Source organism: Antechinus flavipes, chromosome 2 (assembly GCF_016432865.1).
Source record: "Antechinus flavipes isolate AdamAnt ecotype Samford, QLD, Australia chromosome 2, AdamAnt_v2, whole genome shotgun sequence".
Lineage (NCBI taxonomy): Eukaryota > Metazoa > Chordata > Mammalia > Dasyuromorphia > Dasyuridae > Antechinus > Antechinus flavipes.
In genome coordinates this window covers 37113685-37141553 of record NC_067399.1, presented here as the reverse complement: position 1 = coordinate 37141553, position 27869 = coordinate 37113685, and the positions used below count along the sequence as shown (strand labels likewise).

The following is a 27869-nucleotide window of genomic DNA, read 5'->3' as shown; positions in this document are numbered from 1 at the left end:
TCGGGAGAGTGAACACCATGGAAGAGGCCGAGGAACCCAGGCCTAGAGACTCCAAGAAGACGGGAACCCAGCAAGAAAAGCATAAAAGCCTCTAGAGCAGAACTGGGAATAATTGGGGAGTGCGCTTGCGCAATAGTAGACCCTTGACTACATTTCCCAGGATGTCAGACAGCAGAACCCTCCACTGTTTCCCAGAATCCATTCCGAAGTAATCTCTCTAAGCGCGCATGTCCTGCTTGTTCCAATTCGAATTGTCCCTCACCCCAGTGGCTTTTGGGCATCGTAGTTCTGGGCTCAATTTGCGCAGGCGCAGTTTAGAAGTGAGTGGGCGGGGCAGGGCTTTCCGCCCTTACTTCTTCGCCGAGCTCAGTGCAGGTGAGCTGGTGAGAGGGGTGAATGTGTGTGCGCGCACGTACGTGTGCGAGAGGATGAAAGCGAACGTGTGAAAGTGAGTGCGGGCGAGTCCGGGCGGAGTCGGCCCGGGAGGGGGTTGGGCGTGGGGGAGGTGTGGGGGAGGGGCGCTAGGCGGGGCACTGAGTGTGTAAGCTGTTTGGGGGGGAGGGGAGGGGCAGGGGCTCTGCTGGGCCGGGGTCCTTCGTTGGAGGGAGGAGTGGGAGTGGGACAGAACGTGACCGGCAGGGAATTTGGGGGGCCATATTGTCAGAGTGGAACCTGCAAAGTGGCCTGTGACCTTCCAGAACCGCACCCCTCTCCCCCTTCATTCTTTCTCCCTGATGCATCTTTCTCCCATCCCCCTTCCCCATCCCATCTTCCATCCACGTTTCCCCTGTCCCATCCTTTCCCCATCCCTTCCTCATCCCCTCTTTCCCATCTTTCTTCCATTCATGTTTTTCCAATCCCCCTTTCCTCTGATCCCCCTTTACTTCTCTATCCGTTCATTCCTTTTCTTTCCCTTCTCTCATTCTTTCTTCTCCCCTTCTCCCCCTTCATCCCTTATTCCATCTTCATCCTTTCCTCTTAGCACTTTCCCCCTCTTCACCCCATCTATTCTTCCTTGCTTCTCTTCTCCCCCTTTCCCCTCTTTTTTGGTGGTTCCTCCATTCCCTTCTCCCTCTTCACCCTCACTCTACTTCACCCCTTCTTTTTTCCCATTTCCCTTTTCTCCCCTTCTCAGATTTGAATGCTGTTTTTGCTATCTAATCTATTTTTTACTTTTTATGGAATACCTGTGTGAGTTTAACAACCTGATCCTCATTTAGTAAGCATCTGCCTGATGCTGAATTGCTGCCAGGGACACAGAGATGAAAAAGAATGTGTCCTGTCCTTGAGCTGGCATCCTCTCATATAACCTGAGAGCTGTAAGGGACTTCATCCTCACTGAGAGACTCTCTACTAGACATATCCAGCTAATCTTCTCCTGCCTTGTTTCCCCAATATTAGACATTTCTCTTTGTTAAGAAATTTTTCCTGACTTCAAATTTAAATTTGCTCTTGGCATCTTTCATAAATTGCCCTTAATTCTGACTTCCCTTGACAAAGAGAACAAGCCTGTTTACATGGGACAGACTTTCAGATAATTGAAGATAGCCGTTATTCCCTTTTTAGTCTTCCAATCTCCAAACTGGAGGTGTCCAAGTTTTTCAACTGATTGTCCTAAACCTTCAGTCCTAGTTGATCTCCTTTAGACAATCTAATTTGTCAACATTCTTAAACTCTGATGCCCAAACAGAATAAGTTTTTAGTACTACAGATGTGGGCAGAGTGTGAGGGAATTGTTTATCTGAAAGTTAAATCTCTTATTACAGCCCAAGAGTATGAACTTTCTTGGCTGTAGTCTCATTGAACCAGCACCCCACAAAGACTCCTAGCTCTTTTCAGTCTTGTTATTATTCTCAGATAAACTGCTCTCTCCCCCGTCTTGTCCATGTGAAGTTGATTTTTTCTAATCCAAAAATAAATCTTTACATTTATTCTCATTGAATTTCATCATTTCATTCAGCCCAGTGTTCTAGCCTATAAATATATGCAATGCAAAATAAATATATTGCTTTTGTATCTAATGATACAGCCTTCCTGGTCACCTTTTCCAGCATTGATTGCACTTTCATTCATTTCCCCTGGGAAAGGTGGGAGAGTTGGAATACTCATTGCTCTCCATTGCTACTTCTATTCTCTCCTATTTTATTCAGTAGCCAATCAATCCTTCACTCAGCTATCAAATTGACCTTCCTAAAACACAAGATTAATATGTCACTCCTTATTCAGTCATCTACCATCATCTCCAGTACCAAATATAAAATTCTGTTGATATTTAAAACCCTGTATAGCTTGCCTCTCTGTTTTTCTAGACTTCTTATACCGTAAAGAATCCAAATTCAATCCAAAGGCTAGTGATTCTCTGTTCTCAGCTAGATACAATTTTCTGTGAATCCACCCCATTTCATGTGTTATCCCTCAGCCCAGATCTCTCTCCCTTCTCTTCTCTGCGTGTTAGCTTCCCTGGCTTTCTTCAGGTGTCAGAAAAAATCCCACCTTTTGCAGAATCCCCCTTAATGTTAGTATCTTCCCTCTCTTGATTTTCTACAGTTTGTCCTGTCTAAAGCTTGTTAGTAAATAGTTTTTTTTTTTCCCCCATTTGTTTCCTCTGTTAGACTGTGAGCTTCTTAAGAGCAGGGACTACTCCTTAGCACAGTACTTAGAACCTATAAGGCACTTAATAAATTGGAGGTGGTCTCTTCTAGCTCCTTAGGAAGAGGTGGGAAATCAGGAAAAGCTACCTTGTAGAGGGCTGAAGCACTTAAGGCTACCTATTTCATGTGAGACAATGGCTCTATTAGCATATATTTGGATAATGACTCTCCTTACCTTTGGTGCTTGCTGAATTTTTGGTAGTGAGAAAATTGTAGGCAAGGATTAGAGAGTAGACCAAGAGAGTCAGAAGTACTTGGCAGAAGGATGAGGAGGACCGAGGCTGGTGACTCAGGACTCCACAATCCAGGAGAGATCTTTGGTAAGCCTCTTGGCAGCTTGCCTGCCTCCTTCACTTCTCCCCCTGAGGACCAGGGACTTTGATTTATCCTGACTTTGGCTTACTCTGAAGCCCTCCAGGGAGCTAGCTTGTACTTTACACTACCTGGTGATGTTTTTAAAGGAAACAAAGGAGGACTTGAGGAGAAAGGCCATCCTGGAGTAAAGATGTGGCAATGAAGTATTATGTGATAAAATATACAGTCAGTCTAGAAAAGTTGGGGTCAAGTGGTAACAAACAAAAGACTGTATCTCTGATCTTAAAAGTAATAAGTACTCATCAGCCTTTATGGAGGAGAGGAGATACATTGTTAAACTGTCAGTTTAGGGAAACATTTTTTGCTACTTTGTGGAAGAAGAATTGAGCAGGGAGGCTAACCATTAGAGATCATTGTAACAATCCAGGTATGAAAAGTTGAGGGTCTGAAATACAATAGTAGTTATGTTAATAGGAGAGGAATGAACACAAGGCATCAATTCTGACAGAGTCTGTATTATTATTATGCTCTAAAAAAATTAAGATGATGGTTACCCTTCTTCAGTTTGGGAAACTTCTCATGATTGTCATTTTTCAGAGTTCATCAAGAGTAGTTCTTTCTCAGCTTTTTGGATAACTCGGGGAATCAGGGCCATTCATTAGTGTTGTTCATTCAATTCCAGTTTGAATGAGACCTATTTGTATGAATTTTAAAATGAGAAGGTGGCTTAATAAGTATCTCCTATCTATTTGAACTCTTACACTTGGCAGGATTGTGGATGTTGGGGTCATCCTGATGCTCCTATTCATAGATGACATTTTATCGGTTGTCTTAAGTGCAAAAATATGGCAGTCTCTCAAAAGAATTTTGTCCCCATGCATTAGAGATTGGCCTGGCCATCCAAATAGAAGATTCCAAGTAAATAGAGAATGTCCGTTGCTCATATAATGACATATATTTGATGGACAAGCTATAAAGTTAAAAGTATGTGTGTATACATGTATAATTCCATATATACATTACAATATAGCATATAGGGCATGTATAGTATTATACACTCATGTTTGTATGTACATATGTATGTATGTGTACACACACATATATATATGTAGAGAAAGAGAGATCTATCAGCATTCTAATTTTTTATAGCAGTAAGATGTGGAGTTAACAGTATCTGAAAAATTAAAAATGAATATCATGTAGAGATCAATGGATAGGAACATGGTGATTATAAAAAGAATTTTGGAGAACAGGATTAAAAGGTGTTATCAAAGAAAAGCATGCTGGGAGGAAAGGGGCTAGTCACATGGCAATGGCAAAGGCAGGGGATGACAAGTAGGCAACCGAGAGTGCTTCACTGACCCTGATGCTGGGAGAAATCAAGGAAGGCCTTAAACATATTGTATAGAGACCATTTGGCAAATTCATAGAAGGATATGGACAAAAATTGCATGGGATGGCCCAGTATGGATGAGTTGGGGGAAGAATGAACTTCAAAAGTAGTGGTATCACAGATGCATTGGGGTATTTCAGATTCAATATTTAGTAGCAAAAGCCTCTCCAAATTAATAATGGAATGGCAAACCAATAAGAAGCACAACAGAAGAAACCCATGCATAAGCCTTATCTAAATGAGATTTTTTTAAAGGGCATTATTTTCTTCCAGTTAAGGGTGAGAAGGATGCTTCAGTACTTCAAGGCTTATCCAGAGGGGGTGGTAATATGACAGCTCTGAAGGTAGATTCTCAGCTCTCCCTTTTTGTATATAAAAAGTTCCATGTTAAGGATTTCTCCGCTTTGTGGGGTTCCATGGTGGTGATTGCTTCCAGATCTATGCTTTCAAACTTTTTAGCAGAAAAGGGAGCAAGAAAAGACTCTGATTCATCCCTGGACTGATTTTGGATCTATTCCTCATAGAAATAAAAATCTGTTCTTCGTGGCTGTACCCATGTATACCTGTGAGCCCATCCACAGAATAAAAGTGCTAAAGTTTGTTTATGGCCTGATTTTCTGATTTAACTTTTAACTCTTCTATGTAAATCTCCAATCTATCTCTTAAGTAGGATCATCTAGTAGGAACAGCTAACAGGTTGACATTTACTCAGGACCTTTTGTTCCCTATTTCATTTATTAGCATGTGGTAGCTATGAGTTTGGCCAGCAGACAGTTAGTTACTCAGAACTAGAATAGGGATTTAGTTCTTTGGGGCTTTGAGATTTTTACTCATCAAAGGTCAGGCATTCTTATTATTTCTCTACTTTTCTTAGATTTCATGTTTAGATCTATCTTTAGGAAATCATTTCCATGCTTTTCCCCTCTGATTTTAGTAGATGTGTCCAATTCTGGGTTTCTTTTGACCTCTTCCTCTCTAAGGACCATGAGAATCATATCCAAATAATAAGTGGGAAATTCTACTCTAGTGGGCTTGGGAGCTACAAGGAAAGACTTGGTCTCCCTCTTGATTTCTTTTTTGTACTTCAGTTCTGGCTTCTCAAGATTCTGCCCTTCCCCAAGAAAAGAAAATCAAGGAGGAGATGGAAATGACTTCTGGTCTCTTACCACCCACATCCCAGGTAAGTTAGGATTTCCTCTTTTTTGAAATACCGTTCCTATTCTCAAAGTGTGGACCTTTCTTTCTCTTGTCCTCTATTTTGTTTATAGTTGCCAGGAGTTTGATCATCAGTTTTCCTTGTCTCAGAAGACTGGTGCTTCTGACATATGATATAGCTTTAGTTTATAGATTATTAGAGCTTGTCACAGTGTTAAAAATCACCCCTAATTTGATTCCTGAAGAAATCAAAGCCTAAAGAAGGTGATGTCTTACTCCTCAGAGACCAAACCTTAACTATTTCTACATGTGTTCCAATCCTGCTGCTCTGGTCTTCTGTGGAATGTTCCCCACTTGCCTTGTATCTTTATCCTTCCCTTTGACAATTTATTTATTCATTCTTAGTACTAAACTCTAAGGGGCCTGCTGCCCTTCTTTAAAGTTTTGTTGACACAGAAAATATACTCACCAGAATTAATTTTAAAAATAACCGTATTGATAAATTTTGTTTTGATGCATCATAGATACCCATGAGTTACTCCCAGTTGAACCCCCTACAGTGTGTAGTTTTGGAAAAAAGGTAAGTGAAACAACATAAATGAGTATTTGTGACCTTAGTCCTTGCAGCCTTGGTCCTTTAGTAGTTAAAAAAGGGATATGTTATAAGCTATTACTAATGCCATTCAGTATTTATAGATTTAAAATTGTAAGATATCTAATGGGCCATCTGGTCCAGTTGCCTTATTTTACAGATAAAGAAACAGGCCTAGAGTGTTGAAGAAATTTGTTCAGGGTCCCTTAGGTAATGACTGGTATAATCTAGGTCCTCCAACCCCACCCCCCCAAATCAACATTCTTTCCACTAATAAATGCTGTTCTTGATCTTATTTGTTTGCCGTTTAAATTTGTTTTCTTATACATGGTTGAAATAATTGTATATGGTGTTGTTTTAATTTTGCCTTTTATACTGTTTCATATAAATCATACCGTATTTATCATTATTTACAGCAGAGTATTATATAGTCTTTGAAATGACAATTTGTTTTCACTTTTTTTTTCTACTGCAAATAGTGTTGCTATATATATTTTTGTGCAGGTATTTTCTTTTTAGCAGTAACCTCTTTCGGGTTATACCCATTAGTGGGACATAATTAAATCAGAGCACATGAACAGTTTTGTAACTTTTCTTAATTGCAAAGTATTTTTGGTTGCACCAGTACATAACATCTTAAACAGTTAATATATCTTTTTTTTCTCACATTCCCACAAATACTTGAACTTTTTTCAATTTTTAGGAATTTAAGATATTTGGTGGAAAAGCTCAAATTTGTTTTAATTTGATAATTTGCATTTCATATTTTGAAATTTTTTCATATCTCTTTTCTAAAATTTTTAAGTGTGTCTTTATTTTTTCTCCCTCATTCTTCCTCCCCTCATGGGAAAAAAAAAGAAGAGCAAAGTCCTTATAAAAATTATGGATGGTCATGCAAAGCAGATTTCCACATTGCTGTTATGTCTACCTGTGTATGACTCATCCTCCATCACCTCTGTTAATCTGTAGCATACTTCATTAGCTGTCTTCTGGAATCATAATTGGTCACTACATTGACCCCACTCTGAATCTCTCATTTTTATTTGAACTGAATATGTGTATATAAGAGAGAGAGAGAGAGAGAGAGAGAGAGAGAGAGAGAGAGAGAGAGAGACAGAGAGACAGAGAGAGAGAGACAGAGAGACAGAGAGAGAGGAGGGAGTGGGGAGGTGGGGGTGGGGAGAAAGTAGTATGTAGAATCTTTCTATCTGATAGAGTTGAAATCTATTTTATCATTTGCAATACTGCCTTTTGGGAATCTAATTACAAGCTTATTATCATGTCCTTTCACTCGTTGGTTTCGAACAAATTAAAAGACAAAATATTTTAGGATATGAATGTTCTGAAATATTCATAGCAGCCCTACTTTTTTAATAAAGAACTGGAAACTAATTGGGTTCCCATCATTTGGGGAATGGCTAAATAATTTGTATTATACAGATGTATAAAAAACAAAACAAAACAAGTAGAAGGGCTTCAGAGAAACACAAGAAGACTTGTATGAATTGATTCAGTGATAAAGGCAGAATTAGGAGGAAAAATATACACAATGACTAAAACACTGAGAATTTAAAAAAAAAAAAAACTCAATAAAATAGCTGAGCTCTGTATGTAAGGACCAGTCTTAGTTCCAAAACACAAACAATAAACCACATCTCTTAGAGAGATGAAGGACTGTGGTGGTTTAGAATGGTTCATACTTTGTCAGATTTGGTTGCTGCTTTGTTGTTTTGGGGTTTTTTTTGGGGGGGTTGTTTATTTTTGTTATAAGAAGTAAATTGAGAAGGAAGTAATGTCTGTGGTATAAAAAATAAGAGGTATCAATAAAAACTTTTAGATTATCAACTATTTATTGTTGTTGGAGAAACTTTCCTTATTTTTTACAGTTTAACTTGCATAGGATATGGCATCGCCAAAAGATGTTGATTTAAGCACATATTATTCTCAATAATTCATGAATGAAAAGTTCTATTTCAAGTAGTTAGTTTTCTTTAATATTTTCTTCTAACATTATTTATCTAGTATCTTTTATTGGTCATATTTTTTTTCAGGACCAAAGAGAGTTGATAACTACTGCTGTACTGTGTAAATTAAAATTTGTTAATGCTTCCTCTCACCTTAACATTTCTAGAGTTGGTTTTTATTTTTTCATTCTTTCTTAAGAAATCCTTGACCTTTTAATTCACAGAATGAATTTTATTATTCCATGAACAATCCCCTGGTAATCTGAATACTAATGCATTACATTTTTTAAATGAATTTGGGTAATCCTTGTTTTTTCTCTCTTTTATTGAACCTATCTTTGAAAATTGAATTCACTTATTTATGACTTTTTTTAACCAGATCTGTGATTTCATTCGTATAGTGAACTCTTGATGAGGAAATGATTTCTGCCAATGCAGACTAGCAGCTTTTCTACCATTTACTACCTTAGAACACTGCCAGGGGTTCTTAGAATTAAGTCTACCTACTCAGAATCACATTACCACAGCGTGTTGGAGGGGAGACTTGAGCCCAGAATTTGCTGGCTCCAAGATCAACTTCCTATCTATTGATTAGTCTGCCTATACATATACATACAGACATGCACGTTTGAATGTATAGGCATATAAACATATATGTATATAACATATGCATAGAACATGTTATACACATTTGTGATGCACACAAATATGTATTTGTATATATCAATATATGCTGTGTATGTGTGTGCATATATACATGTGTGTGTTGCTTATGCTTGTATACATATACACATATGTATACATGTGCATTTGCAGATTCTGGCAGAAGTGAGCCCTAAGACAAGAATGATAAAAAATTAAATAGGACCAGAAACAAAGAGAGCTGCCTAACTAGGCCTTGAAAGAGTTAAAGCTTCCTATTTCTGTCTTGGGTTTTTATCCCAAAGACACAAAGGGATCCAAAACAGATAACTACTGACTGAAGCACATTTCTCACTTCTGGAGAATAATACCAGGTGGCAACTAGATAGGGCAGATCTTGGCTGACCCTCTAAAACTGACAAAGAATTAGACTAAGATCAATTCCAAAAGCCTCAAGAGATTTTACTTGTTAACAAAAGGAAATAGATTTGGATTGCTCTGAGTACTGTTCCATTTATGCAAAATACAGCTATATACTTTTATTCTCAGGAAATGTTATTGCATCAACAAGGAAAATAACTGCAACAGCCTTGAACACTTTTCTTTTTATATAATTTTTGCAACTGATTTTGCTAAACTATAGCAAGTTGCTATTATTTATCTTTGTTCCATATACTTATTTTCCTCTCTTATTATTTTCTTTTTCTTTCTTTCTTTCTTTCTTTCTTTCTTTCTTTCTTTCTTTCTTTCTTTCTTTCTTTCTTTCTTTCTTTCTTTCTTTCTTTTTTTCTTTCTTTCTCTCTTTCTCTCTTTCTCTCTTTCTCTCTTTCTCTTTCTCTCTTTCTCTTTCTTTCTCTCTCTTTCTTTCTGTTAGAACCAGAAGGTAAAGTGACATAAAAAATTAGATTTCAGTCACTTGCTGGAAGAAATCCCCAATTCAAAACATTCAAGAATGTCATAATTACTGGGTAGAATTTCCAAAAGATATTGCAAGGAGCCAGAAAGAGTCCAAGAACTAAGGAATCACAGTCAGGATCACATAAGAATATGCTGTAACTATAAGAAATGATAGAAAATACTGGAACATGGTATTCTAAAAAACACAAAAAAGATAATGAACTATGGCCAGGAGTAATATACCCTGTAAAACTTGAACATAATTCTATAGGGGACATCTAATCTTTGGTAAACTAGAACTCTTTAAAGTAATCCTTTTTTATTATTTTTTCTAGGTCATAGATGTATAATAATTTTTACATATTTCCAAATGAGTTGTGTTGGGAGAAAAAAAATCAGAATGAGGGGAAAACCATGAGAAAAAAAAAAACAGAAAAAAAGTGAAAATTGTATGGTTCAATCCATATTCAGTCTCCATAGTTATCTCTCTGCATATGGATAGCATTTTCTATCCAAAGTTTATTGGAATTTTCTTGGATCATTGAATTGTTGAGAAGGGCTAAGTCTGTCAGAGTTGATCCTCATACAGTCTTGCTGTTGTTGTCTACATTTTCCTGATATTTCACTCAGCATCAGTTCATTTAAGTTAAAGTCATGGAACTGAGTATAAACCTTCATATACAAACATAAAAGTCAAAAGAAACCTACAAAGGTAGTATATTTGAGCAATTAAAAGAGGCTAAAGAATGATGAAGTATTTATAGTCTACTAAGTAGGGAAGAAGTAAAAAATCTTTTAGAATCCTAATGTTTTTAGGGATTACAAAGTTATTCAGGTAATTCAGAGAATGATGATAATTTTTTTGGTTTTAAAAAGAAAAGAAAAATGAGGGGAAATAATGCAAAGGGTGAAGGAACCAAGACGAAAATATAAATATGGACAAAAGGATAGAAAAGTATGTTTTTCATGACCTCATTCTTATCTGAGCTAAAGAAGGATGAATACATTTATACAATAAGCTTAGTGTAAAAATATATTAAACTGAACAAGAATAACAGCAAGAAAAGGGAAATAAGTAAGGAAAACATAAAAGGCAGGATGGAGTTGGACAGGAAATAATCAAAAGCATAATAAACTTCAACTTTGAAGAGTTGATCATAATGAATTGTAGATTAAAGTATAGAAAAGTAAGAACCAGAGATCAGGGCCTGGGCTTGGTGAAGGGAGGAGGAGCAGAGGAGTTGGAACAGACTTCTCTTTACCTCCTTTTTCATAAAAGAGAAAGAAAAAAGGAAAGAGCAAAAGAGGATGTGATGAAAGGAAATATACAATTAAGATATAACTGTGAATAACATGAACTTGTACATAAAATGGAAAAGAGTAGTACCAGAACAGGGAGTAAAGTCCAACAATATGTTTTTTATAAGAACTTGAAACAATAATTCAGAATTAAATTGAAATGCCAGAGCAGAACATATTAAAGATTCAGGTGAATTTTAAAAAGCAAGGATAATATTCATGATCTCAGGCAAAGCAACAATAAAAATAGAGAGGGTTAAAAGAGATAAAGAGGGAAATTAGCATTCTCCTTAACAGCACTATGGCTAATAAGCTAATATACATTCAATATATGTATCAAATAGCATGGTATCTAAGTTCTTGAAGAATTAATTATACACAGAAATAGACAGTACAACTATAAGAGTTGGAGACCTCAGTGTGTCCCTTTTAGATTTAGAAAAATCAAACAAAAATAAAAAAGGAAATATAATTTTTTAAAAGTTAGCTAATGATGCTTGCCTATTACTGAATTTGAAACAAAGAAATTTACTTAGTTCTCAACTGTGTATGGTACATTAAAAAAAAATTGTTTGTTAGGGCACAGAAACCTTATAAACAAATTTCTATCTTTATTCTCCCTTTGTAGTTCCTCTTTAATTGTTGCCTTCCCCCTTGGATTGTAAACTCTTTGAGGGCACTCAAACAGCCTTGTTTGAATGTACTTGCATGTCCATAACTTGGCACTGTGCCTAACTTATTATAAACACTTAATAAGTATTTTTCAATTTATTTTTGCTACCAAAAGAGATAATATATAAGAATAGACTCTGGAAGGGAAGATTTCTGAGGGATTAGAAAATAAAGGCATATCCTAAAGAGCTAATCAAAAGCAACACAGGTTACATTTTGGGCTCTTTTGGTCCCTTATTCACTGCAGTAGACTAGTCACAAAAATATTATTTAATCATAGCACATTAATGAAACCTAGGATCCAAACCAAATTAAATCTATAACTCACAAGGGTGAAAAAGTTTCAAGTCTTCATTGTAACATCTTGATGTATGACAAAGTTCTAACAAGAAGTATGTTTTTATATGTATTGTTTTTTAAATGATAAGCAACACTACCTTCCCTCCCTGTCTTCTTTGCAAAGTTAATGGATTGCATGTGGAATATCACTTATATTCCCATGTCTAAGGAACTCCAGACCCAACCATGTTGTTTTCAGGCATCATCTTACCTTGTTATCCAGAGGTTCACCCCTTGGGGTATGACCTTTTGATTGGTTGGAGTTTTCCATGTCTAGGTGATGATAGGCCCAACCATAACCATTCTTGTCAGCTTTCTGTCATGCCCTCCAGATGCTGCCTCCACCTCTGACCTGGCCCTCCAGCTATTGACCATTGCTAAGCTCAAGAGCAGTTCATTGGAACTGGCCTCAGTCATCTCATTGCTGAAAAAAGAAAAAGAGCTTCTTTTTTCTCTCTTACTTTTTTTTTTCCATGAAAAAAGGTTTTCTGAGTAGGGGACAGATAGAATGTATTTGGAAATTAATTTGATGTAAAAACAAAAGGTATGGATTTTAAAAGCAAAACAAGAAATATAGGCTAGGAAAGACTAATTTGGAAGCATCAAAGTAATGGTTTTCAAGATAGTTGGAGAAAGGAACCATTTCCAAATACTGTCTACACTGTGGCTACCCTCCTCTTCCTCTTTTTCCTCCTCCTCCTCTTATCTGACCTTAGACCCTGCCTCCTGGATCCTGGCTTTATAAATAAGCCTTTGCCATATCTGGCCTAGAATCCAAGTCACAAGTTTTCTTACTCATTTACAAACCAGGCAGCCACCAACACAAACCATTGAGCCTCTTTCTGATACTATGTGTTGTCCTCCCTTATTAAGAGTGTGAGTTCCTTGCTTGTATTTGTATCATGTGTTCAGTATGGTGCCTGGCACAGAGTAAACATTAAAAAGTGCTTTTTCTTTCATTCATTCATACCAAATGTTTAGAAAGATATCACAAATGCTATTATTTGTTAAATGTGATGAAGAGACAGGATTGTGCAGTGAGAAAGGGCTTGGCCTTTGAAGTCAAAATCTGGGACCAAATCCTGGCTCGGTTACTCACTATGTGACTTTGGGCAAGTCATTTAAACTTTCTGAGTCTCAATTTCCTCACCTATAAAATGAGAGGGTTGAGTTAGAAGATCTGCAAGATCTGTGATTCTAGTCATTACTGATTCAAAGTCTGTGGTGAACCTTATATTAAATATGAGAATCCTTGATAAACATATGAGAATAGAAAACTCAAGCTTTTTTACAAACTCTTTTCTATAGTATACCATATTCACATTCACATAATGTATCATAAAGTACACAGATTGCACAATTCTGCTGTTTATTGTTGCTGAATATTTTCATTTACTTATTTGGCCTTTTTAAAAGTTAAATTATTTTAATACACATTGCTTTATAAATCATGTTGAGAGAGAAAAATCAAAACAAAAGGGGAAAACCATGGAAGAGGGAAAAAAAAAAAAACAGAAAAAAGAAGTGAACATAGCATGTTTTGATTTACATTCCAATCACAGTTCTTTTTCTGGTTGCAAATGGCAATTTCTGTCCAAAGTCTGTTGGTTTTGCTTTGCATCACAGAACCACTGAGAAGAACCAAGTCTTTCATAGTTGATCATCACATATTCTTGCTATTATTGTGAACAATGTATTCATGGTTCTGCTTGTTCCACTCAGCATTAGTTCACGTAAATCTTTCCAGGCCTTTCTGAAAATCTGTTTGCTGATTATTTTTTAAAAAAAGAACACTTGGCTCATAGGAAATGCAATCTAAGATAGTTTTCTCCAATGAGATATGTTTAATACATATTAATATTTTATACTTCTTGAATACAGTGGATAGAGCACCAATCTTGGAGTGAGAAGGACCTAAGTTCAAATCTGTCCTCAAACACTTAATGGCTGTGTGTTCCTAGCAAGTCACTTAATCCTGATTGCTTTAAAAAAAAAAAAAAAAAAGATTTCCTTGATAGAAACAACCATATTCAAAGCCTTAAACAGAAAGATGAATGCTAAAGTTAAGTTGCTTAATAATGACATAAAACATATTCTGTGCAGAATACAGATGGGAAAGAATTCTATTTAAATAGTAAGGGCCTCCAAATATTCCTGTTGTACATGATGTGCTCATTTTTTAGTTGTTTTTTAAAGTTTTTTTTAATTTTCAAAACATATGCATGGATAATTTTTCAACATTGACCCTTGCAAAACCTTGGATTCCAGATTTTCCCCTCTTCCCCTCACTCCCCTAGATGGCAGATAATCCAAAATGTGTTAAACATGTTAAATATATATGTGAAATCCAATATACATATATATGTACATATTTATACAATTATTGTGCTACATAAGAAAAATCAGATCAAAAAGGAAAAAAATGAGAAAGAAAACAAAATGCAAGCACACAACAACAAAAAGATTGAAAATTCTACGTTGTGATCTACACTCAGTTTCCAGCATCCTCTCTCTGGGTGTAGATGGCTCTCTTCATCATAAGATCATTGGAACTGGCCTCAATCATCTCATTGCTGAAAAGAACCCCATCTGATGTGCTAATTTCATTGAAGCACAGATTCACTCATCCATGCATGACCATTCAAGGAAGTAATTGACTGGTCCCTACAGGAAAAAAAAATGAGTAAGAATGATTACTGTCAAAAATATGATATTAAGTTATATGAGCAATCCTTCAAGACAGTCCATCAATATGTGTATCTTGGACATATACTTCTGACAGTGAGCTAAGACTGAAACTGAATAGGAGAGAATGAATTTTCTTGCTTTTAGAAAGTTACATAATATTTTCAGTAACCCCAAAGTGCTCTTAATTTAAAAACATCTTTTTTTAACACCAGCATTGTCTCCTGATGTTCACCAAAAGCAAAGACCTATCCCTACATCCAACTGTCTGCTGATAAGTACTTAGCAACTAAATCTCTGAAAAAAAACAAAAAATAAAAAAAGTATGCACCACACACTTTTAGGTTTACTCTACATTAACATCTCTCACTTTCTTAAATCAAGCTCTGATTTGTAACTTTTGCCAGTTGTTCACACTGAAAGTTTATGAGAGCTGTTAGAAGTTTACTAGCACACCTTAGGTCCCCCCTCAACTCCTGCTCGAGCTAAGCCATATCGATTGACAGCTGAACATACTTAGGTCATCATATCTACACAGCACTGTACCCCAAGTTAGACCATGTTTCTTTACATATCATCTAATTCCCCATTTAGACCTTGCCATATGCCTGTTCCACATGGGAGTGTATCATTTGTCCTTCCCCTTCACTTTCCACCTTTCTCCTGAACACATATGTGTTCATGTGAACATATTTCACAATATATGCCATTTCCTCCAGTTAGAATGTAAGTTCCTTGGAGATGGGGATCCACTCCCTTTCTGTATACATGTTTACCCTTCTTTAAAAACAACGACGTAAAGTTATTATTGAACAAATGCGTTTCCTTTGATTTATTCAAAATAGATTTGGTGCTTACAGTTTTCAAAATCAAGTTCAAACATTTTAGGATGGCGTATATATTTTGGCATCATCTTATCTTTTTAGTATCTTCCTGTTCCTTTCCAAATTAGATTGTTCACTTACCCTTGTGAATGTCTCACACAGTCTTGCCTACTTGCTTTTGTTCATTTTATTATGCTTTTTAATACCACTCATTCCCATGTCTGCCTTCTGACATTATGACCATCCTTTTATAGTTTTTATAGTTTAATGGTACAAATATTATCCCCATGCATAAATGGGAGAACATAAGTAATACTGTTTATAATTTCAGTGTTTTTTTGATATATTGGTTAGGTTTTTTCCTTTGTCTTTGAAAGAGATAATTCTTTGAGAGAGAGCAGATGAAGAAACAAGAGATGAAATATTTTTTAAATATATAAATATATGTGTGTACTGTATATACTTTTATGTGTGTCTTTAAACTATATAACATTCCTTGATCAGTTTATCCTTCTTAAATATTGTGTATATATATCTTGCATAAAGATAGTAGTGATTTGGAATAGAGCAGGGTTACAGGATTTCTATATGAGAAGACAAGAGAGAATTTGTACTCTGTAATACCATTTGTGACCAAAAAGACATGATCAGTAATGAAGAATAATTGATATGGTGTACTTGATTAGAAAATAGTATGATCAACATGTTTAATTTATCAATTTGGGATTTGGGAGTTTCTAAGTATAGCTTAAGTTTGGCCATAGTCCCACTCACTTGGACAGTATAGCCCAGAAGATGGTGCCTGATGAGGAGGATTATGATCTCACTACTTGCCAATGTTGTGCCTAAATACTCACCAAAGTATCCCATCAATTGATACATCAGTCACAGTGATGCCATTGACACTTAAATATGAACCATCTCTAAATCATGAGGCTGAAAAAAGGATATAATAGCATTTAGTGAATGGAAAGTAAGAACATTAATATTCAATAAAGTCCATCCATTAGCCCATGTACATATCTGTTGGGGAGAATGGGCACATGTGTGTGTGTGTGTGTGTATATATATATATATATATATATATATATATATATATTTAGCAAGGAGGCAGGCATGTAAGGGAGAAAAACATATGCCCAACTCAAAACAATAGATTCACTCATCCATGCATGACCATTCAAGGAAGTAGTTGACTAGTCCCTACAGTCATACTACTGCCTGAATGGCAGGCCTTGAGATCCTTGATCTCCTTAGAGAATAGTCTGAATTATGCACCATTTATTATAAATAACTTCTTGCCTAAATGCTCCCTTTCTGGTCCTTACAATTCATTAAAGTGGACAGAATTACTTCTCTGCTATTCTAGTGCTGAAGCAGTGACAAATTCTTTTAGCATAAAGCTACTATTGACAAGATCCTGAAAAAATGTTACAGACTTTCAAAGACAGGATATTCCCTTAAGCTAGAGAACTGCCAAACTTCTCAGGTAAGATCTGGGGGATTTGAGGAGTTTCTTCTAAAGCAGTAGACAGTGATACAGTCATCCAGTCTTTTCCCTCCTCCATCTCTTCAGAGAACAAGGGATTCTGTTTTATCCAGCTAGCTCTTAGAAAAATCCAAGCTACTTATCACAGCAATGCAGATTTAAGGCCTGTATTTCCCTTGCTATTTGTCCCCCTCAAACCAGAGAAAGCAGTAGAAGGTAACAAATGCCCCTGAGAGGTTTCCTCTCTCAAGCTGTCGATGTTACTAGAAAGCAGTAAACCCAGAGAACTCTATTGAGCAGCAAATTGAGTAGAGTTCAGCTCTTTTAAAGACTTCTAGCAGCTGCAGACACTAACATACTCTCTCATTTGACTCAATCTCTGTCAGTTTGTTTACTGTATTCTTTCTTTTAGCAACTTTTCCCATCTCCTCATGTGCCTTCTGTCCCTAACTCCTGCTTTCATCTTGATCTGGTCATTTCTTACTTCCCCAATCTCCCTCCTCCCTTTAGCTTCCTAAATCAGTGCTTCCTCTACAACTTGTGAGCTGAAATATGACCCACCAGTCCTTTTATAGAATCTTCCCATTGGTTTGTAATGTCTCATTAGATAGAACCTTTTAAACTGAAAACAGTCCTACTCACATGAATTTATGTGCCACAGTGCCTTGTAGCCAGTGCTCTGTTATCAAACAGGACTTTTCAGTACATTTATTTGAGTGGCAGTTCTCTTTCTGATCCCCAAAACAGGCTCTCTTTCTTAGGTTTTTCATTAAGATTCTGTATCTCTTCTTAAGGTGAATTTGATAATTTTTTCTTATATAAACATGCTTTTTATGTCTCCGTGAGCATCCAAAATGTTCATATAGAGAATGAGCAGTGCCATATATGAGTAAAGCATATAATGTATAAGGGGCCAGTTTGGAAAATGATTTGTAAGGCTGACTTTGAGTACTAAAGCAAAGTTTCCTATATGATGCAGAATTTGATAAAATTTAAAAAATAATGAAGTACACAAGTGAAACAAGAATATTCCAAACCCTTATGTTGTGATATCTTCTCCATTTTGCCACCTTCACATCCTCCTTGTTTTCCCTTTTGAGGAGGGTTTCTAGGTGAGCACAAACATAATTTGACATTTTAGGTATCACTCACCTTCCAAGATGTGACTGTGGACTTCTCCCAGGAGGAATGGGACCGCTTGGAACCTGCCCAGAAAGACATGTACAGGGATGTGATGCTGGAGAATTATGAGAATTTTGTCTTCCTCGGTAAGGACAGTTTTCCTATAATGAGTCATCATCCATCCATGTCTTTGTCTTCTTATTTCCTAATAGTGGTGGGATGTGTGCAATGTTTCACTGCATTTTGACTTTATGTGCAGAGATATTGTCATGAATACATGCAATATACTGTACTGAATTTATGTAATGTAAACGTGGAGATTCCTGTAAAATAATAAATAATAATAATAAATAGTTAGCACTTACATGGTACTTTTAAATTTTATAAAGCATTTGGCAGTTAACTCATTTATCTTCATGATAACCTTGGGAGGTGGATGCTCTTATCCTTATTTTTTAGAGGAGGAAACTGAGGCAGAGAGAATTTCAGTGACTTACTCAGGACCACATATCAGAAGCAATGGGCAGTCTGCTTTTCCCAACTTGTAATTATGGAGCTGGTTTTTTGTTCCTTAGTGTAAGACTCTACTTATCCTTATTGAATTTCATCTTACTTTAGATTCAGTAGAGATGCCTGTTAAGATTCTTTTTAATCCCAGCTATCATCCAGGCTATTAGCTTCCCCTCCCAGTTTGGTGTCATCTGCTGATTGAATATACCATAACACAGATACTTTTAAATGAACATGCTTTCTTTAAGGCTGTATCATTCTTATTATCCAGCCTCACTGCTTCCTTCACTTTGTCACATCCTCTGGTTCTTCTTAGCATGCCCTAAAGGGATAAGAAGGTAACACTGAATTCCTCAGCATTTTACCATTTCTGTCCCTATGAGCAGGGCTTCCAGTTTCCAAACCAGATGTGATCTCCCATCTAGAAAGAAGAGAAGCCCCGTGGATGACAGAAAGTGAAGTCCTGATCAGCACTTATCTAGGTGAGTGAAAGCCAAGCAGATGGAATCATTTAAGGGTATTTTTAAGAATATTTTCCCTTGAGTCTCCCCAGCCTCTGAAGAAGAGCTGTGGTTGTCAACCCTGGGTCCTCTCCTCTTTGACATCTGTCACTTTGCTACTAGTTCCCTCTGTCCATATTCTCCAGTCTCCAGAAGAGATGTCCTTATTTCTAATGGTTACACCTCTTCCTACACACCTTTCCTTTCATACCTTCTCTCCTGGCATCTTTAATCTCTCTCTTTTCAAAGTTTCCTTCTGCTTTCAGATATAACTATATTCAAGCTGTATTTAAAACTGACACAAACTCTTTCTTTTTTTTTTTTTACCTTGCATTTTTCTTCAACTCCACTCCCCAATCTGCCATTTACACTGTTTCCATTTCCTCTGGTCTCTTTCTCTTATGAAAAGCTAAAATCTGTCTTCTTTTCAACTGTTCCATGACCATAATTTTTAAAGCTATGGAGCTCCATGATAGTCATGCTAGTCTGCATCCATATAGAACTTTATAGTTTTCACTGTGCTTTTCCACCTTGTAAGATGAATCATGCATCAACCTTCCAATTTTACAGCAGAGGAAGCTGAGCTTCAAGGGGTTTGTCTTGTTCATGGTCACTCAGCTGGTTAGAGTAATGATACAGCTTCAGACTGAGGCTCCCTCTAGTCCCTGGCTTTTCCCAAAGCCTTTCTCTCATCTTCATCTTGTTCCACCTCTCCCATGTTTCACATCTTGACACTTCTTAGGGAGGTTTCAGACAGGCTTCTCAGTCTGATTTAGGTTGGACTTGGTAGCCTCTGAGATCTCTTTCTACTCTGGGGTTCTGTGAGGTTCTCACTGGACTCTGCCTTGATCAGACCACAAGTGGAATATTGTGTTCAGCTGTGGGCATCCCATTTTAGGAAGGACATTGAAAAGTGGAACAATGTCAGAGGAAGGAAATCAGAGATTGCAGAGCAGTGTATTAAAGCTTCTTAATGGGAATATTTTAGTGTGCTCAAGAGAAAGCATAAGACCTACCTGGAAATATTTGGATTGGGCCAGAAGGGGCAAGTGAAGAGGAGTTCAGAGAGAAAATAGCTTTAGGTGATGGTGAAGAGTGAGAGAGACAAAGATATAGCTGTTTCAGAAGAAAGGAGATTTATCTTGATCATTGTCTTTTGCTATAGAAGGATTCAATCTTATCTCACAGAGCAGAGAAATATTGTGCCCTGGTGACAGTGATCGTAAAGCCCCAGTAGCAGGAGGAATGGCATTGATAACCTTGTGATAGGCTACCCTCTAGACCTGGTGTGCCCAGATTATATCATACTCCATTCATTGTTCATTGTGGGACTATCTGGGATCATCCATACTTACCATTTAGTAATCTACCTTCCTCAAAATCCCCTTTCATTGTCACATTCATGGTCACAGCTCTTCTCCAGCTTTTCCTTTCTCCTTGTCAAACTAATGTTAAATATGTTACAGAAGAGTCAGATACACAACTTCAGCCCCAGGCTTTGGGACAGTGGGCAGAGTGATCACACCTTGGCTGCCCTGCTAGACTGCATCATTGAAGCAGCCTGCATATATAGTATTTACCACCATCATTAAGAAGCAGAAATCTTGACTCCTGATGACAGCAGATTGGAAATTAGAAAGTCATGTATAGGTTTGATGAAAAGAAAACCTTTCTTAACCATTAGCACCTCCCCACATTGAAATGGGCTCTTTTTACATTTCTTTCCACTGAAGTTTTTTTTTTAATAACTTTATATTGACAGAATCCATGCCAGGGTAATTTTTTACAACATTATCCCTTGTACTCTCTTCTGTTCCGATTTTTCCACTCCCTTCCTCCACCCCCTCCCCTAGATGGCAAGCAATCCTATACATGTTAAATAGGTTACAGTATATCCTAGATACAATATATGTGTGCAGAACCGAACAGTTCTCTTGTTGCACAGGGAGAATTGGATTCAGAAGGTATAAATAACCCGGGAAGAAAAACAAAAATGCAAGCAGTTTATATTCATTTCCCAGTGTTCTTTCTTTGGGTGTACCTGCTTCTGTCCATCCTTGATCAATTGAAACTGAATTAGCTCTCTTTATTGAAGAGATCCACTTCCATCAGAATACATCCTCAAACAGTATCATTGTTGAGGTATATAATGATCTCCTGGTTCTGCTCATTTCACTTAGCATCAGTTCATGTAAGTCTTGCCAGTCCTCTTTGTATTCATCCTGCTGGTCATTTCTTACAGAACAATAATATTCCATAACATTCATATACCACAATTTACCCAACCATTCTCCAATTGATGGGCATCCATTCATTTTCCAGCTTCTAGCCACTACAAACAGGGCTGCCACAAACATTTTGGCACATACAGGTCCCTTTCCTTTCTTTAGTATCTCTTTGGGGTATAAGCCCAGTAGAAACACTGCTGGATCAAAGGGTATGTACAGTTTGATAACTTTTTGAGCATAGTTCCAAACTGCTCTCCAGAATGGCTGGATGTGTTCACAATTCCAACAATGTATCCCACTGAAGATTTTTAGGTCAGACTAAAAGTTCACTTGCTGGGGATGTTGTGAAGGTGATTATTGGACAGGAAGTCTCACTCTGAGATCATGGATTTCTTGTCACCTTCTGTGCCCATCCTAAAGCTCTTCACTTGTGAGCATCTTAGTGATTTATCTTTCAAGAACTTGGCCATCAACCCTTCCCAAGGTTCCCTGCCATGTACTCATCTCTCTACTGTTAGAATTGTAGATTGAATGTTGCCAGTGCCCATCTTGACAAGCCCCCTCATTTTGCCAGTAAGGAAACAGAATCCAGAGAGATGAGATGACTTGTCCAAAATCCTACAGGGAGTAAGTGGCAGAGCCAGGATTCTCTCCCTTGTAGCATAATTGCTCCTTATTGGGAATCCATCTTTATAGATATGGAAGGCGAGTAAGAGAGAGTGTTGGTGAAAAAAAGAAAGTCAATGCCTTGTCCTTTTAGAAGACCCACAACAAGGTGTCAGAAAACAGATGAGCCAGTAAGGAAATGGTGCAGGGTTATGAGGCGTATCTGAAGCCATAGGAGGAGAGAGTCTTTAGCAGGAGGGAGAGTGGCCGACAGTGATCAAAACTGTGCAGAGACACTGACAAATAAGGAATTTAGAAGAATTATGGCAGAAGCACATTGGTCAGAAAAATCAAGAGAAGGTATTAGGGAGGGATTTATTTTAATTTTAAAATTCAAGAGACCTGAGCATATTCGCAAGCCAATGAATAAAAGAATTGGTGGCAAAATGAGAAACTGACTTGGAACTTTTCCAAGTTGCTAGAGAGAAAACATTAATTGAAAACTTAGGGGAGAAATGGATAGGGAATGAAATTAAATGAAGAAGCAGAATTACATTAATAAGTAAGAATATCACTTCTGTGATTAGCAGAGAGGAAAGCAAGAATGATCATGTTGAAAAAATTTGAGGAAAAGAATGGGGGCTCGTGTCAGATGATTTCATTTTTCTCATTGAAGTAAGAGCTTACATCATCTGATATAAGTGTAGGGGTGGGGAAACCCAGGGTGTTTGGAGGAAGACATAGAATAGTCCTTGTGGAATTAGATATATAGGACTTAAATAAGACTGTTGTGCAGAACATTAAGAACCACAGCAGAGTTGTTGAGTGGAAGCAGGGCCTCAGCTAAGGTTACATACCTGCATTTGTATGCTTAGTTAACTCAATTTTGTTATTTTCTCCAGTGATATTCCATATCAACCTTAGAGCTGAAACACAGAAATTAGATAGTTAACTAGGTTTAGTTAACTAGGTTTAGATATAAGATGACAGTATAGACCTGGAGTCCCTCAATGTGATCACTCCTATAATGCAAAACTATACATCCCTCTCATAGACCATGTTAACAAAACCATTTCCCACCTCAGTTCTACCCCAAACTCTGTGTCTTTATCAACATTTTGAGTATATCCTCTCTCCAGCAGAAGGCGAGTAACATGTTTCATCTTTAATTTTCTGGATTCATATATATTCATTTCATTGATCAGAATGCTACAGTCTTTCCAAGTTGTTTTTCTTATAGTGGTGTTGTAAATTGTTCTAGTTCTGCTCACTCTATTCTGCATGACTTCATAGAAGTCTTCCCATTTTCTAAAAATTTTACTTGTTATGGATAACCATTCTCTTTAAACAAAAGAACTGCAAAAATCATGAAACTAGCTATAACTGGGATATACAGACCAGCCCAATTATTCATTCATATAGATGCTATCTTGTCAGTGCTCACAGCAACAGAACACAAGTTAATTCCTGTAAGCTAGACAGATAAACCTAGCTAGCCAGCTCACTAGAATACCAAAGCAGGTACAAAAAGTTTTTCAACATTTCCTTTTCCAGCTATCGTTGGCAGAAAAGTTCCTACTTTTTCTCATGCTTTTAAGTTAGGTTCATCTCAGTTTTTTATATCATATTCTTAAATATTTTGGTACTTTAAATGAGACCCTCCTGATTCTCAGTGATTCATCTATCCTTTAAAAAATCAATAGACTCTCTACATTTTCCCAGTGAAATCTATAGCTCACTTTAAATCACAACTCACTCTTCAAATGTTTATGTGACTTTTTAAAAGCAGATTTATCATCTTCATTCATAAAACATCTTTAGTCATGAGATGTCATAATCCCTTGCAACTATAATTTCCCCAGTGCAATCCATTATGTCTTTGGTATCCTTTGAGCTATATTTCTTTACATTCATGTTTCTCTAGTTTTAATGAATAAAAAATCTTTGTCTGACTCTATAACATCAAATTTTCCCCATAGAAATGAGGCATCATTCTACATTGTTCGTAAGGATATTTGTGCTTATAAATCATTTCTTTTTATAGTAGGTTTTTGAATTTTAATGAAGATTTCCTTCAAGCTTATCTTTATTTCTCAGAATTAATATTTTTCTTCTTTTTAAATATTGACACATTTTCCCAATAATTCTCAATATTTGTACTCTGATGAAATCTATAAAGTTTCTGTGTACCCTAGAATGTAATTCATTAAGTTCTGGGTGATTAAGTGCTTTTTAACTCTCACCTTCCCTTCGCTGTCCCTCACTTCCCTCAATATTCCACTTTTTCCAGACTAATAATTCATTTTGAATAAGAAGGGGAAATCTAGAACTTAGTATAAAAGCACTTTTTTTCTCCTAGCAAAGGCAGCAGTGAAGATTGATATTTTTCCATTTCTTACAGATTCCCTTATTCAGAAGACAGGATATGAAATCGAGGAATCAGTTCCAAAGCAATATATTTCTATGGGAGAATCATCCAATGAGTTACTCACAAAGGAGGGTCCCTGGAATTCCAGTTTGGGAGAAGGTTGGGATCATGATGTCAGGTTAGAGAGACAAATGGGAAACCAAGAGAGACAGACAAGGCAGGTGCCTGTCACTCACAACTACAATATATTTGGGAGAAAGCTCATTCTAGGGTCTTTCCTCATTCCACAACTGAATTTTTCTAGAGGAGAAAGTCTCCATAAATATGATACACTTGGAGAGAGTTTCAAACAATTTTCAGATCTAATTAAATATAATAGAATTGAATTGGGAAAGAAACTTTGTAAATATAGTAAGTATAGGAAACCCTTCAATTATCAGTCAAATCTACTTCATTACTATAGAACACATACTAGAGGAAGACCTCTGAAATGTAATGAATGTGGCAGAATTTTTCATAGCATCTTAAATCTCACCATACATCAGAGAAGTCATGCTGGAGGGAAACTCTTTGTATGTGATGAATGTGGAAAAGCCTTTAGCCAGAAAGAAAACCTTGATACACATAAGATATTCCATACTGAAGAAAAACTCTTTCCATGTAATGCATGTGAGAAAGCCTTCAGTAACAATTCACGCCTTATTGTGCATCAAAGAATTCATACTGGTGAGAAACCCTATATTTGTAATGAATGTGGAAAAGCCTTCAGCCAGAAGGGAAACCTTAAAACACATAAAAGAATTCATACAGGGGAGAAACCTTTTGAATGTAATGAATGTGGAAAAGTCTTCAGTAGTAATAGACATCTAACTCGACATCAACGCATTCATTCTCAAGAGAAACCATATGTATTGAATACATATGGTAAAGCCTTCAACAGCACCTCTTACCTTACTAAACGTAGAGTAATTAATAATAACAATAATACTGGAGAGAAACCTTTTAAATGCTATGAATGTGGAAAAGGCTTCAGGTACAGTTCTTCTCTTATGCAGCATCAGAGAATTCATACTGGTGAGAAACCCTTTATTTGTAATGAATGTGGAAAAGCCTTCAACCAGAAGGGAATCCTTAATACTCATAAAATAACTCATACTGGAGAGAAACGCTTTCAATGTAATGCCTGTGGGAGAGCCTTCAGACACCGTTCATCCCTTATGCGACATCAGAGAATTCATACTGGAGAGAAACCCTATAAATGTAATCAGTGTGATAAAGCCTTTAGCCAGAAGGGAGGCCTTAATGCACATAAGATTGCCCATACTGGAGAGAAGCACTTTGAATGTAGTGAATGTGGAAAAGGCTTCCGATATTGCTCATTCTTGGTGCAACATCAGAGAATTCATACTGGTGAGAAGCCCTATATATGCAATGATTGTGGGAAAGCCTTTGGCCGGAAGGGAAGCCTTAATACGCATAAGAGAATTCACACTGGCGAAACTCCTTTTGGATGTAATGAATGTGAGAAAGCCTTCACCAATAACCAGAGCTTAGCTCGACATCAAATATTCTCTCATATTCGAGAGAAACCCTTTCATTGTAATGAATGTCAGAAGTCTTTCAGCCAGAGAGGAGATCTTAATAAACATAAGAGAATTCATACTGGAGAGAAACCTTTTCAGTGTGAAGAGTGTGGGAAAGCTTTTACCCGTAGTGAAAATCTCAAAGGACATAAGAAAATTCATACTGAAGAGAAGCCATTTCAGTGTGATGAATGTGAGAAAGCCTTCAAATGGAGTGGAAACCTTAAAGAACATAAAAAAACTCATGCTGGGATGAAGCTCTTTGAATGGAATGAAAGGGGAAATGTTTATAGTCCAAACTTTGTTGCATATGATAAAATTCATAATAGAGAGAATCCCTTTGAATATAAGTAAATGTGAGAAAACTTTCAGAAATAGATCATTGCTTTAAAAAAAATGAGAACTTCTACTGTAGACCATTTCAATATAAGGAAATTAGGAAAGCTTTCAGCAGAAAAACAAAACAGAATGTTCACAATTAAATGTGATGAATTTCAATTTGAGTAGAAAACGAAGGACATAAGTGGACTCATTTCATCATTATAACCAGGATCTGTGATTCCAGCCATGTGAGAACTTCATCGACCAACGTGGATCACAATCTATTTATAACATTGTCTTATTTCCTGACACTAAGAAATATTAAGTGACTTGCCCAGACAGCACCAGGCTAGGGCTCCTTGATTCTTAAGTTTTATGCTCTATCCAATATACCAACTAATAACCTCTCAAGGATATTCATACTGAAGAAAAATTCTTTGAATGTAATAAATTTCATAAGGTCCTTAGCAATAGTGTAACCTGTGTTAGTCATCTAAGAATTCATACTGAAGAGAAACCTTTTCAGTGAAATAAATGTAGGAATGCTTTCACCTAGAGTAGAAATCTGAAGCATCAGAAGTTGATTCATACTGGAGAGAGTCTTTGAATGTAATGAATGTTATACATCTTTCAGGCTGATATAAAAGCTTTGATACATATAAGAAAATTCATATTGGCTAGAAATCTTTTGATTATAATGTATTTGAGAAAGCTTTAATCTAGAAAACCTTGTAGAACATTGAATAATGCGTACTGTGAGGATGTTCGTAAATGTAATGAATGTGGAAATGCCCTCAGAATGAGCTCATCCCTTATGAAGCATAATGATTCTGGTAAAAATCCTTTGGAGTCCATTCTTCATCAGAATTTTCATACTGGAGATTAACCATGCATATTAATTGAAGGAATGCTTCATAAAGTATTATCATCTGTTAAATATTGGAGAGTTAAGATGTCAAGTTTTGTCATCAATTAAATTGTTGCATTCAGAGAAAAAAGTAACCCCCTCCTTTATGTCCCTTTCTTTTGTTATATTAACTACCAATCAGGTGGCAGTTGAGTTACAAAAACGAAAAATTGGAAGTGCTGCCAATAAAACATGTTTGATTTTTTTAAAAGTAGTTTAAGTAAACATACCAAATATTAATTACCAAAACAGTTAAACTTTTAGAACTTTTTCAAGCCAAGGAATAAAAGATGGTAAATAAAGGTCCTAGGATGATTCTCCCCAGGAGATGTTTAATATGGGAACTATCTCTTTGGAAGTTCTTATGAAATATAAATTAATTGCTCTTAATCTTACCTGGATCAGATTTACATATATTCTACTTCTCTGCCTGGAATAGCAACATAAAAAAGAAGGAACTTTTAAAAATTACCTGGTTTCAAATATTATCTTGGTACTTAAAGATGAGAAGTAGAAAAAGTAACAAATGGACTTTTAAAAAAACCAAAAACTTCTGCTTCCTGATCCCAGGGGAAAATGTAACAAAGAACTCCAGATTACTCTGAGGAGGAGATCTGGGTCTGATCTTAGTGAAGATTATTGATTCTGGTTGAATGTCCATGGAGGCCCTGGCTCATTGTTTCCTCAACACTTTTAAAGTCATCAGCTTAAGGAAATCTATACCTTATCAAGATCCTAAAGGGCAAGACAGTCAGCATCCCAGTAATGATGCAGCCCACAGTCACTCAGTAGAACTCATGTTGTATG

General features: G+C 36.6%; 1 protein-coding gene across 1 annotated transcript; it reads left to right on the top strand.

Moving 5' to 3' along the window:
- The first annotated feature begins 227 nt into the window (after positions 1 to 227).
- LOC127546386 (zinc finger protein ZFP2-like) lies at positions 228 to 27273 on the top strand. Its single transcript, XM_051973521.1, has 5 exons — positions 228 to 375; positions 5448 to 5539; positions 18059 to 18185; positions 18936 to 19031; positions 24285 to 27273. The coding sequence occupies exons 1-5, from the start codon at positions 228 to 230 to the stop codon at positions 26186 to 26188; spliced, it is 2367 nt and encodes a 788-aa protein (XP_051829481.1). The 3' UTR covers positions 26189 to 27273.
- Positions 27274 to 27869: the final 596 nt, after the last annotated feature.